This window comes from Manis pentadactyla, chromosome 6, assembly GCF_030020395.1.
Source record: "Manis pentadactyla isolate mManPen7 chromosome 6, mManPen7.hap1, whole genome shotgun sequence".
In the NCBI taxonomy this organism is placed as follows: domain Eukaryota; kingdom Metazoa; phylum Chordata; class Mammalia; order Pholidota; family Manidae; genus Manis; species Manis pentadactyla.
This window is the reverse complement of record NC_080024.1, coordinates 56,854,141-56,868,619: the sequence shown is the minus strand read 5'-3', so window position 1 is coordinate 56,868,619 and position 14,479 is coordinate 56,854,141. Positions and strand designations below refer to the sequence as shown.

Here is a 14,479-nt window from a genome sequence, read left to right as displayed (position 1 = left end):
GTCTGAGATTTCTCATCACACTAGGTCCCTTAGCAATACTGAGAAATGGGGACTTAAGACTGTGACCATATGAGAGCTGAGCAGGAGAGAGGGAAGACATTGTATTGCAGACTGTGAACCTCCCGACTGTCATACAAATGACTAAGAGCTTCTTTCCCATCCTACCTGTGCCAAGATATATAAAACTCATCAGGTCATTAGAGTAAGTTATACAAATGGAAACAGAGGAATAAAAAGGCACAATCCACTCACACGAAATAGGAGTTTTTAACCTGGGGAGGGGGAGTCTGTGGACGTCCAAGGAACCCATGAGTTCACAGGATCCATGAATTTGGATGATAAAAAATATGTTTTTATTTTCCTTTATCTCCAACTATTTATTTAGCATGTCCTTCAGTTATAAGTGAATGCAACACACTACAGCAGTCTTAGGAATATCTGTAACTTTGTCACTGATGGAAATCAGATATTTTCATCAGGTATTACAGTTGCCATAACTTGAAATACTGTTTATGCTCATCATCAGCTCAAAATTGTGGTTGGTATTAGACTGTTTTACTGACAAAAAACTGACAACTGTATTTCAACATAACTGTTTTTCTTTTTAAAACTATGAATTTCATTTTATGGATTTAAAAATATTATTCTGAGAATAGGCTCCACTCATCAACCCCAGGAATACATGGCACAAAAAGAGGTCAAGAACCTCTGTTTTTATGCTGATCACTTCATTCTACCTTCATTTCTGTCTCCAGTCATCATTTCAACCACTTTCTTACCAACATCCCAAATTCCCTTCCTTGTCCCCAAGTGTCCTTTCATTGCATCACTCACTTAAATAGGACAGTGTTTCCCATCTCAAGTCCTATGGAGGACTGTCCCTCTGATGAGAATCCTCCTTCCCTCCACTCCAAACCAGGTTCCCTGTTTGCCTAGCTAACTTGTTGCCCACTTGGCAGGGAGAGCTTGAATCTCCCACCTAAGCCTTGCCTCCCTTCCCAGACTAGGTCAGCTTCCCTTTCTTTTCATCAAGCTTATCATCACTTGTTCAGTATCTACACTCTTGGCCAATATGCTCTCATGAGGGCAAGGCTCGAGTTAGCTAATTCTAGTTGGGTATTCAGTGGGGGCTCAATATATGCAAATACACATACCAAGAAACCATTCCATAACTTAGGATTTACTATATTTTGTAACTTTTTGATTTAATGTATTACATGCATTTTTGAACATTGCTACTTTTACTTACTTTAAAGCTGCATAATATTTTATTGGGTATAAAGACTTCATTCAAACAATTTCCCTAGTACTGATTATCTTGTTTCCAGTTTTCAATTATACAAATAATGCTGCAATGAGCATCTTCATGTATAATGTTTTATTTTCCTTGCTTTGTTTTAGTATTATTTCCTTAGTATAAATTATAGCAAGAGGAATTAACTGGTCTAATGGAATGAGGATTTTTATGGTTCTTGATTTATTCTGTGACATTGCTTTCCAAAAGGGTTCTCTTGATAAAATGCCATAAATAACATACACAGAATATCTGCAAAAGATTTTTCAGAGTACTTAAAAAACTACTGAATATTAATCATTTTGTGTTATAGTCAAAGGATTAGGAAAACTTTTTGTTAAAAAGAATACAATAAATAATTTTCCCTTAATTCAAAATGTGCTACACTAATTAATTCCCACACTGAGTACAAGGAGTTATTTATTAACCAAGAACTAAGAACAAAGATACTGTGCAGGGAAGACAAATTATTTTAACTCAGATAGAGCCATTTTGCTAGTTGAATGGGAAAAAATCATCATGAGATGTGACAGAATTTCAAATACTTGAAAGCAAGGAATAAAAAAATCTCTACTGTGACAAGAAATTTGAGTATTTATGTAATTTCATATTTGAAAAAAACAAAGCACATATTTTCTAGAGGTTAAGTAATTAATAATCCATAAGAAATACCAAAAACTTGTACACTAAGAATGTTTTTTTTTTTGCAAGAAGTTAGAAATAAAATGTATGGGCTGAAAAGCTTCTCCTTATTTATTGACATAAACACCAGCAGGGACTTGTTGGGCAGCGGTGTTTTTCATTCTGATTTCACCTGCCCCTCTCCCCTTTTACCTCAGTGGTCTGGCTCCAAGCAGGGCTGCTTCTTCACAAGTAAACCAACTTTTCTCCCTTAACAAACAGAGATGACTTGGGTTGTCCCTTCTTTCAATACTGTTGTTACACATAGAGCAGATTCTTGACCTCTGAGGTGGGGCATCCATTTACTGAACACTAGGAAAAAGAGCTAGCCAGGGTTTTCTTGCCCTGTCCACACTCTAGAGAGAGTGCTAGCGCTTCCCCATTAAATACTTCTTAATGATATCAATTTAAAATATGCTAACTATGTGATGGACACATACAGGATAAAGTGCCAGGAGCTGCAGGGGACATAACCAAAGAGATACATTTACCAGTGGGAGAAAAAGTAGAGAGATATTTCCTTCATTACATAAAAATGTGAAGAAGAGTAAAAAAGTCCTTCCGTATCTTTAAATGTCCGACTGGCAGAGTCAGGGTCATCAAACCTTAACGTCCAGGACTGACACACAAGCGTAAATAATTACTGTGAGATAATAAAATAAGCACATGAAGACTGTAACTGCAGGTCACTGTTGCATGACAGCCTGGCATGAAATGACTGCATAGTCAAAAGGACAGGGTCTGGAAATTTCTTTGTACAAATGGTTGCTTGTCATGGCTACCATTCATTGAGTGTCTGTTACTTAATAGGCACTGAGCCAGGCACATTTATTAGTTCATTAATCCTGACAACTCCCAGGTAGGTATTAGCCCTTCCATTTCATAGATGGGGAAGTAGAATGTCAGTGAATGTAATTTGTTCAAGGTTATATGGTCAGTGACAGATGGAGCTAATCTGTCTGACTTCAAGCGGATGATCTTTTTACTATGCTGTACCTGCAAAGCTAGCAAATGACACTCAAGGATCATACCTTGTGTAATATATCATTATTCAAAGCCACTCAAAACTTGATTAAAAAAAAACCAGTTGCAAAGTAGGGTGGGAAAAGAAATAACACACCTTTCTTAGTTGTCAGACTTCTAGAAGTGTCACCTAGTGAAAAAGCATCTCAAATAGACTTTAGAAAGCATGTGCAGTAAAGAAGCATGAACTTCGAATTTGAGGGACTGTGCTGGTGAGACTTTGGCCTTGAAACTATTTTCTATCTGAATAACTTGGAGTCATTATTTCTCCTTTCTAGGTCTCACTTTCTAGTATCCATTAGAGATTGTTATAATCATGCAACAAGATAGCATACACCAAATGTTTAGAACATTAGTATCAGGCAGATAGTGATCATTCAGTTACACATTAATTATTACAGTACTGATACTGATGTTAAACTTATTATTTTGCATAATTCTAATAAGTTTGGATCTGTTTTTCTAGAACATACTGTATTAGGTGCAGAACATACTATATTAGGTGGAAGATGATGGCAGACCACCACAGGAGCAGCTGTCACCTCTTCTAGCAGCAGGAAGGGACAGCTGAAACTTATACCGCAGGAGGACCCTAGAGCACAACAGAAACCTCCAAACTGTAAGAACATCATTAATAGGCATTTTATTATGCTTTACATTTTGTAAAGCTCTTTCAAATGATTTCATTTGATCCATAAAACACTGCAGTAATGTAGGGAGGGCATTATTCCTTCTTCACATGTAAGGGAAGAGAGGCACAGAGAATCTAATGTCTTCTCTGGAGTCACAGATACTCAAAAGAGCAAGAGTACTGCAGTGTATAGATGTGCTGTCCGATTCAGAAGCCACGTGTGGCTACTTAAAATTAAATAAAATTAAATATTCAGTTCCTCAGTACTACAGGCCACATTTCAAGGGCTGAATGGCTGTGTGTGGCCCACCCACTTATGTGGGACAATGACATGGATTATAGACCATTGCCATCACCACAGAAAGTTTTATCAGATAGTGCTGGCCTCTAGAAATGTGAGCACCAAACCATTACTGTAGAATACTATGGTTGATGTCTGCAATGGTAAACCTGATTCTTACAGAAGGAAGACATGGAAGAGGAAAATAATTTAGAAATGTTTCTATGAAAACCACTTTAAGCTTTATACTATAAAAAATGCTTCCGAGAGTGCCTAGTACCAGTGCCCTGCTCATATAATCTACAAATACTTGTTGTGCAGTTCCATTTGACCATCCATGTATTTCAAAAAAATATGTCACTGTAAGAGCATTCTTCCTGAAGCAAATAAGTGGAATGTCATAAAAATGTAGGTAATAACCTTTTTTAAATCCCCAAGGGCATTTGTGGTTATGACTTACAAAATTATTCAATGTACAAGGAAAGTCCTTTTATATCCCAATAGCTTTTGAATGCAGAAATGCTGTAAATAAATGTAACCAAAAGAGATGAATCCCAGTTAAAAGAAATATGTCTGAAGATGAGAAAAGTTTTTGATCATGATGTAAGATCCAAGGTTTTGCTTTTTGAAATGGTTTATAACATATCCCTAGTAAATCTTAAGTTAATAGATCCTCAGCAAATCATAAGTCAGTCTTGATTTTTGGTTCACTTAGAGCAACACTAGGAAATAGCTTTCGGAAGGAGACAACCTAATGCTCAGTATTATTTCAAAGCAATATAAAAATGCTCCAGAGTTTGAGAAGTTAGTTTTCAGAGGATAACAAACACTGAACTGCTGAGCATCTTCAGCTTTGCCTGGCAGGATGCTCTTGTCAAATTCAAGGTGCATGGGCAAAAATGGAGGCAGTTTCTTTTCTAAAATTGACTTTGGGAGTCTTCACGATCTATGTACATTTCATGAAAATACGAGCCTTAGTATAATGGTCCTCTTTAGACAGATGGCACTCAATTTATGTTCTATACGATTGTACCCCAGAATTTCAGACTGAAGATGTTTGTCATAAATAATAGTTAACCTGTTATTTTATGAGGGGTACTAAATCTTGGCCTCCTGGATTTGGATAGATGCATGCCAAATTTATGATGGCACTTGTCTATAAATAATAGATACTGCCAAAGCAGAAAACTATCATTTTCTCCCACTCAATGGCACAAGGTGCTCTTGTTAAAGACAGAGAGTGGGGAAGAGGCAGTTACGAAGACCTTGCTGGCTAATCGATGGAGTCCTGCAGCAGTCAGTGGAAATGAGAGTTGTCATTCAGAAAACTTGGTCCCATTTGTAACAACACATAAAAACTGAAAAACACAGGGGAACCCATAAAAATGACAGGGCGAGGGTCTCCATTTGTATCCTTGGTAGAAATACTCTGACAAAATTTAAAATGTTCTTTTATAAAGCTACAGAGTGACCATAAAAAGCTGAACTGCAGCCTTTCCAGGCAAATTACACTGATCTACTAGTTGATAACTGCTCAGGGTTCACACCCGAGGAATTGTCACCATGCAAATACACAACATTCTGAAAAGTAAAATGAGCTGTTTTGAGATATCCTATCCTCTTTCCTTCCTTCTTATGTCCTTTCTGACACTGTCATCTCAGTCTCTGTGGTATGGTCATGGGTATGGGATAAATAAAACCATCTCCCTGTCCCCAGTGGAAGTCTTTTAGATGGAGTGATTCAAAAAGCTGCTCAAAGTATGCACAGTGTTCAGGACACCCTGACTGGACCCTTTGGGAGGTGGCTCAAGGCTTCTGCCATGCTGGCAATGTCCTTCCCAGTGTTGACCTCTGTCTCAGTCAGCAAATTTGGCTCTAGACACATAAAGTATACAATTGTCAAGCCGGAGCTTTGAGAACATTCGTCATTTGTGTGAAATGAGTGCTTTCATTCAAACTTGCCCTTGAAAAGGTCTGTAACATCTATAGCTTTTTTCTATTACAGTTAAATGCTACAGACAACATACTGCATAGGAACTAAGAAATATCAATAAAACAAAGCTGTAATGGCCCTTTTACTGCTGTAGCTCCTACTGAAAATATCAACAGTCAGCAAGCAATTTAAAAGTAATATATGGTTCTACCCACTAATTCTTAAAAGAGTGGTTTAGTGGTTTCTGACCTTGCCCATTGGCATACTTGTATTTAATCCTCCAAGTCAGAGAAATTTAGAAGTAATGGGAATGATGGGATAGGCGTGGAACAAGAAGCCTTGTGTTCCTGCTCTGATTCTATTGGGTTACGAGTGGTGCAACCTTACACAAGCCATTTCAACACTAGGTTGAAAACTGAGACAAGAAAATTGTTCTTTCCATTCATTGTTGCACATAAGTATCTGGCAAAATAGACCAGTACACTATACTATTTAGTATAGATAATAAATATGTCGAGTGACTGAATGGATATTAGGTTTGTTGCATGAATGAAAGATGGATGTGAATTTCAGTCTTACCAGTCACAGGGTTGTTAAGAGGTTCTTATGAAAACATGTATGTGACTGGATTTTGTAAACTGAACAAATTTAAGGTGTTCTTATTGTTACATTTCAAGCAGACCCTGCCAGTTCCATCGTCTTCACTTAGTTGCATTTATAAATATTCTGTAGCATTGTGAATCAGTCTGCTTTCATCTGTTTAGACAGCAACTGATTAAAGGCTGTTTTACTCCAAGTAGTTTTATATACTCTGAACTAGAAGTGTATTTTCCCCATCTTGATATGTAATTAATTAAAAAAAACATCTAGTGCAAAACACCAGACATATGGACCATTAGGTTGACTATCACAGTATTTTATCATTAGGTCGGTTATCAAAATATTTTATTATTTTCAAGAAATGAGGTCTTCTGGAGGCTCTGGTTTTTTTGAACCTGTTATTAGTGGTAAATGCTGTCACAAAGAGCATTCAGTTTGAAGTGCGAGGCATATTATCATAGGGAAGTGTACTGTCATATGACATTATGACACTTGAACTCCAGGGAGAAATTTGGGTAGAGTGGCGGGCTAATATGTTCTAGCCCTCTTCTTAAAGCTGCCTAATGCGTGCTGTGTTTTGACCCCAATTCTCCTAAAGTACATTTCTCCTCCCTCCTACCATGTTTAGATCTCCATGATGCATCATTAAAAGCTGGGATAGATCCTAGGAGACCATAAAACCATTTCTTTACATTTAACTTTTAATTCTGCCCCAACTTCTAAGAAGTGAATGGGACAGCTATTCTTACTTAACTGCCCTTAATAAAACATGTTTAACTTTTTTTAAGTCATGCGGTCAGAGTTCCTTATAAATGAAATACCTGCTATTGTAGTTTAAAGTCATTTTTTTTTTACTGACCTGAGGGGGAAAAAAAAGCTTGCTATGATACCCTGAAATTTTTATATCTGATAACTCCATTATAACAAATCTCTTTGTATTGCACAGATCTAGCTGTGAACCAAATTATGTCTCCAAATGTAACCTAAGAGAAAAATATGGTTGTCCCAAGTGCCAAGATAGCAGGTTAGAAGGCTTTTCTAACTCTTGGAAGATTGCTAGGCCACTCTTTGAATAAATGACCTGTGATCTGGGGGAGCAGAGAGAGGTCATCTGTGAGCCCCATGCTACCCGTCAGATACTGTGAAATCACACTTTTCCTTGACTGATGTTCACAAATCCCAGGATGCTACTCTCCCAGAGCTCCCCACCTTTAACATCTAGCTATTTTCGCTCAGTCAGGATTTGCCCTCACTGATCAACATTGTATTGCTAAGTTATTGAGGCTAAAAAATGAAAATGGAAATTGAATCAGTCAATCCTATGGATGTTGTGAACTCCTGGATATCTTAAAATCTGGTAGCTGAGACATCAAGGAACTAACACATTCACTTTTCATTCAAATTTTTAAGAATCATGTAAATACTGTTTAAGCCCACTTGATAGGAACTCTTTATTCAGAACAAAAAGACCAGTGCTAAGGGAATTTCAGTCTCTTAAGAATTGCCTGTTAACCATGACTTTTCAATGTGACTGTTAACTCTAACTTTTGACTGAATCCTTGGAGGAAATGTTGTGGGAAATAAAACATTTCAGTCAATTAAGTGCCCCAGTACCATTCCTATTCCCTCCCGCTTCCTCTCTACATTCCACCTAGACTTTTTATGAAGGAGTGCATTTCGTGTCTTCTGTTCATCTAAAATGGGGTTTTAAATGAAAGAATAACCTGTTATCCTCCCCCCCAAAATCTGTTGAATCTGATAAAGCTGTGGGAGCTTTTTAAGGATTTAGAAATAGATGGTTAACAATAGATTGTGTAATAGATTACACTGTTTAGATTAGATTTCCCATCTGGGCAAAGCTTCTAGTTTTCCAGCTTGAAAATACTACAGAATATATGTAGGAATTAGTTTCTTCCTTAGAAGTTGACACTCAGTTGATGGTGACAAAAGAACATGTATCTATTGAGCAAATTCAACCCACTTTAGTTTTAAATAGTGCCATCTTTCAACAACATTGGTAATGCTTTTGTGGATATAACGGAACAAAATATTTCATCAGTATTAATATTTATTAAATATTAGTAAAATATGAGACAACAAAAAACTAGCTTGAACAACCTAACCAATGAATTACCAAACAATTTATATAGATTTTGAGTAAGGAAACACAGAACATGAAGTAACTCAAAAATAGTTTCTATTACTTAGAGTCCAAGTCTGGACAGTGACACGGTGAGTGAGCTGACACTGTTAGATCACAGGTACCTTGCGGGTGACTGGGGAATTGGCAGAGGGAGCGGAGGATGTGGGATTAAAGATCACCACATAGCTATGGAAGAAGAGATGCTGTGGTTGAGATTTGTGTTCCTCTTTCCCCACTCTCATCGGCTAGGGGTCCTCTAGATCTCAGGTCTCTTTCCTTGTTTATATCACTACTAACTTGACACTGTTGCATTCCCACTGCTCACTAGGCAAACACATGTGCTTAGGAAGTCTATCTCATGGAGCATTCAAGTGAATGTATTACATTGAATCTTACTAGTATTCAACGGTGGGTATAAAAGCCTTGAATTGTTAAACTTTATTTTAACATATGTTCACTGGGCACCTTGTAGGTATAAGGCATGCAGTGATTGTGAGCCAGGCCTGTTTATTTAGATTTTCTATTTCTATACTGCTTTTCCCTTGGGTCTAGCTCCTAATCTTTGGCTCCCCCCCCACTACTTCCTTTCCTCTTCTTCCAGACCTTTCCTTCTCCCTTTAATTGTCTTCTATTCTGTTGGCTTTTCTCTCATCAATCCTTTTCTATTTCCATTTTTAGAACTTTTTTCTTCTCATTACTTTTACTACCTTCTCTAGAGCAAACCAAATTCTCAAATAATAATGTAACTTAGAGGGAGCATTGAGCATATAGCAGTAACAGTAGCAATGTTGGAGTTTACAGTTCCTATCAACTCTGCTATTAGCTTAATATACAAATGGACAGTTAACTCCATTGTTTCATCATTTTGTTTAAAAGTATTGCTGCAGGTATGATGGATACTATTCTTCCTAACACTGGGAAGTGTTCCAGTAAATAACTGCCACAAGGTGGACCTTACCTCAGTTTGCCATTTATGTAAACTGCAGATAAGATTTTACCTTAATATCTGATAGATCTGGGCTAAAAATTAATTACCTAATACACATAAAAAGGCTTTATTTTTTAGAAGGAGAGAAGTATGCTTAATAACATTTATTTTTTATCTTTTTAAACATTATTTATCAAATAACAGTATGTATTATCTGTTCATCAGATAATGTGATTTAGTGACTGTATCACACAAAGAACAAAGTCCTTATTGCCAAAGTTAGGTGGCTCATTACTTCTAGGCTACAAAGCTGCTGCAACCAGCATCTGTGGGACCTAATCAGCAAGGGTCCCTTGGTTCTGTCTGACTCGGCTTTTCTGAAACTTCCTCTCAGAGTAATGGAATTGTTCTTCTCCAAAAGCCCTGGGCAGCCACAGAAAAGCATTCATAGTCCCTTCCAAAAATTCTGCAAAGATGCGAAGAGCCGAAGAGAATCAGAAATGTATGTTTGTGTGTGTGTTTCCAACAATAGATAGGCACCTCTCTTATTGTTGGAAACATAAATCAAACTTCTTTTCCTAGTCACCTTTAATACACTTGTTCCTCAATTAGTTACTGAAACAAGATGACTTATCCATGTTGGGCTCTGAGGTGCAGATGTGACTGTGAGAAAGCCCAGTCAATGTCCAATCTCATGGTATATGCACTAGAAAAATGAATTTTTTGTCTTCTCTCTGAATCATTCAGTTTGAACCCACTCAGAAAAACCACTGATTTACTGGACTATGAAACACAGACTCTTTTTAGGAGGCATTTCTTCTAGTAGGCCATTTCAATTACATAAAGTTCTTCTGTTAGTCAATTTATAACTGTAAATCGTTCCCTTAAAATCCTCAAGTTCATTTGTAACTCTGAGGGGAACTGATGAAGATCTTCAGAAATGAAAATCTTTTATTATTGAACACACGATCAGATTCATTTAATAATGCCACTCTCAGAACACTTTACCTTTTCACCCCTCCATTCCCCTTTACTGGGGTAAGAGAATATAAAATTGTCTATTAGTAAACAAGTTTAGTAATTCCTCCACTCAAAAAGTCTATACTAAAAACCAAACATAAAATGAATAGAAAGGAATAATAAACTTAGTATTTTAGATCTGTTTTCTTAGTTTTTGTCTAAACACATCGTGACCAAGAAGCCACTACTTATTTTCATGCATATATACATACATACGTTTATACATACATACATATATATATATCTACACACACACACACATATATATACTTAAATGTATGTATTTAACAACATGGAATGGTAACATATCAAATGCTTAGATTCCGTGCAAACATAAAATCCTTCCTGTGAAGGAAATATAATAATGTTATAAAGACTAATAATGGAGAGTAACATGCAACAGCTGAGGGGAGGAGCATGGGGTGGGGGCAGGGGACCAGGAGGAACACAAAGAATGTAAAGAACAAAAAGTGTCATTGACCTGATTTGTCAGAGCTGTGGCCTGTGATTGGAGTGATGGCGCAGCTGGGATTAGCCTTTGCGCTGTCCTTGGAAGAAACCATTTTGGGCTTATTTTTCGTTGCCTCTAGTGCTTTGACCTTCTTGGCATGTTTACTTCCTTTGTAGTGGGCCTCGGCCTGGCTCTACAAAGGAGAACAAATCAGGCTCATTTTTTGCTACTTACAAACACCACAATGGATGATCATGCAGGAAAAAATACATTCAATTATAGGCACCACAGACATTCACAACTCAGCACTCAACTACGTTTTGGCATTTAATGAAGTGGTAGACCGGTATCTAAGAGGTTTCTATATAGTCTTCTCTACAACACAGAGGATCTGTGTCTTTGAAAACCAGACATTACATGAGTGAAAAACAGGGCCAGGGCACAAGTGTGACAAAGGTGAGCTTAGTCATCAGTGCCCTCCCACCATTGCCCGTTGGGATACTTGTCAAATATTTGGCTGGCAGCAAGCTGCTTTGAGTGTCCCGCCCAGAAGTGTCCTTCCCCAGCCGTTCTACTTGTTTCCTTTCATCTAAAAGCCTGTCTACCTGTCTGTCCTGTGTCTGCTTGCCTCTGGGCTCTGCTCTGAGAGCAGCTGTGACAGAGCAACTTGCTAGTGAGTGGGGATCGCCCTACAGTTCGGAGTCATCTGCATGCGCTTCATGCATCATTTTGATTACTCCAGTACCAAGAATGGATAATACAAGCCACAAAGGAGGTAGGGACCATCCTTATGTCTGATCCCAGATGTGATTCTGAAGTCGAAGCAGTTTGGACTCCATTCACTTTGGAACTGTGATTTCAATAGTAGATCAAGAGGAAGAAAAGAGATCAAGAAAGCAACTATTGACAATCTTCGAAAGACAAAGCAAATTACCGCAAAATAAGAAAGTAGTCAATTTACTGACATTTGGAAAATTCCTCTGTACTAAAGAACAAGAACAGGATTTATCTTTTTGGTATCTCATACTAATGCATATATTAACAACAAAATATATATATTCACTTCCATTTCATTTTTAATAGGACCTCAAAATATAAACATGCATTTGGCAAAAAATAAAATAAAATAAATAACAAGAACATATACGGTACATTAGTTTAGTTATAAAGGTGAAATGGGTGATAAACCTATGATATAAAATGAGTTTTTGCTAGAGGATTTCTAAAGCAATAACTTATTTAAAGTAATACCTTTTGACATCAGTTTTCCTGACATACTTGCATATTTGTGTTTGATGATTTTAGTAGGGTTTTCATCCATTTTCCTCAGCAAGCAGAATACAGGTGGTGTGTGTCTGTGCGTGTAAGTAGGTAGGTAGGAGTGATAATGGACAGAATGAATCAGGTTTTAATTCTTTATTTCAACTAAAGATATGTACGTGATTTTCCTACCATAAAACCCTAATCAACTAAGGTCAATAGCATTGTATTGACAATATGTAGACCCTAACTTCCCAGATATCCTTTCATAAATTTTTTTTCAATCATCTTCACTTATCATTGATCTTAGTTGGTTTGTTCAAGGACTTAATCATGTTCTCTGTTGAGTTGAGTGAAAAAAAAACAATAATCCTGAGACAGGAGAAAAGTATAACACTGTTTTAAGTCCACTATTTATTACCAACCAAGAGTGGTTAAATCCAGCTTGGATTAGATATAAATAAGAAAAAATACAAATAAAAATTTAAAAATTAATAATGTAAAGTAATAAATGAGCCTCTGCCAAGCACAGTTCTAAATGTATTATATGTATTAACTCATTTAATCTTCACAATACTCTATGAGATAGGTATCTTTATTAGTCAGAACTTTTCAAGTGGAAAACTGGGCACAGATAAGTTAAATAACTTATCAAAAGTCACACAGCTATTTTGTAGAGCTGAAATGCTTACATGTGTACCCCTATTTAACTATGTACCCATACATTATACATAAATACACACTAAGTGTACATTATAATGTTATTAGAAGTGAAAAATTACAAAGAAAGCATACTGCTTTTAATGACTCAGTGAAGGATATATTTTAACAGAAGTTTCTATGAGTAGCAAATATCTACTTAATTCATGGGAAATATACCAGCATAATGCATTAGGCCTGATCCTTCCGGTGAGTATCTATGAAAGTCCCACTTTTTAGGTATATAACAATTTCTACAAGATATCAGGAGACCTAATAACATATCTTTCCAAGTATGCCAAATAGTGTGATGTTACTTTAGTGCCCTTTGGATAAAAAAACATATGGTGCCCTAAATAGAACCTCCTAGCACAAGATAAGCAGAGTGCCATTTCCTCATTACTATTTCCTGGCATCATTGCAGAAAGTTAACAGCATCAATTAGCACTTGGGATAAAGAAGTAGCTGGATGCCAAGATGGAAAGAACTCTCTAGAGCCACCATCCACTCTCCTTCTGAGTTCAGAACAGATATGGAATAAAGACAGTGGCAGACACCACTCACTCACATCTGGCATCTTCCCAATTCCCGTGTGATATTCTTGGTAGCAGCACTTGCTATCCTAGTCCTGTATCTGAGGCAGTGTCAACAGCTTTTAAATCCTGGGCCAAGTTTCAAGTGAAACTGAGACACCGTTAAATAGTAACATGATTTACCTGACTTCATAATCTAGGAATATCCTTAATTGAGGAGTGAAAGAAACAAGGACAGGTGCCAGAAAACTCATAAATGAGGCAACACAATCAAGGCCAGTCAACAATGGCTCTTGTATCACTTCTAGGGGACTTGGTTGACTAAACTGACCGACTTTACACCTCAGTGACTAATCAGCAGACACGTGTGTGTCTAGCACTAATGGCTTGCTTTCTGCTTCCCTGTCGAAAATGCTGCTAAGCTCCTAGTTGGCAATGAGCAAAGAAACCTCTTGCTGAGAATTGCCAGAATTAGAAAATTGCCTAAACCACCATACTGACCACCCAAGAAGGCATCAGTATGTGGGTTCTTCTCTCAGAGTTCATTCGGGTAGGTACCTTCCCACCTACTGGTAGAGGCATAGCTTTGGCAGGAAATGACATCTTGGAATTTTTTTTCCATTTTACTCCATCTTTGTTACTAAGGCCCTGCATTTTCCCCAGTCCTCTACACCTTTCAGGACCCTATGGGCCCAAACGAGAAAAGATAAAGAATGAGATAATGTATTGCTTTAAAAATAAAAACATAATAATGAGAAATTCTAAAATTCACTGTGCTCCCATTTCTGGTTTTTACCTTATTTCTCATTTGGACTTCAGTGAAGTGGCTAGGATCTTGAAACATGATGTGAAACTGTGTTCACTCTGTACAGAAAAGACAGTCCAAACACAAATTCACAAAATGGCTGGGGATGGGCAATGTCACTGGAAAGAGTCCTCAACAATTTACTTACCAGTAGGACCAGTCTTTGTGTGTGCATGTATGTGTGCGTGTTTAACTTCT

General features: G+C 37.2%; 1 protein-coding gene across 11 annotated transcripts in view; it reads right to left on the bottom strand.

The window, feature by feature from the left end:
* The window catches only part of ZNF385B (zinc finger protein 385B), a 427,842-nt gene that overhangs the window by 24,073 nt on the left and 389,290 nt on the right, over positions 1 to 14,479 (bottom strand). For all 11 annotated transcript variants that reach the window (XM_036879436.2, XM_057503828.1, XM_036879434.2 and 8 more), the window contains one exon: positions 11,015 to 11,177. In XM_036879436.2, coding sequence (XP_036735331.1) covers positions 11,015 to 11,177 — 163 coding nt within the window. The remainder of the gene's footprint in view (positions 1 to 11,014; positions 11,178 to 14,479) is intronic.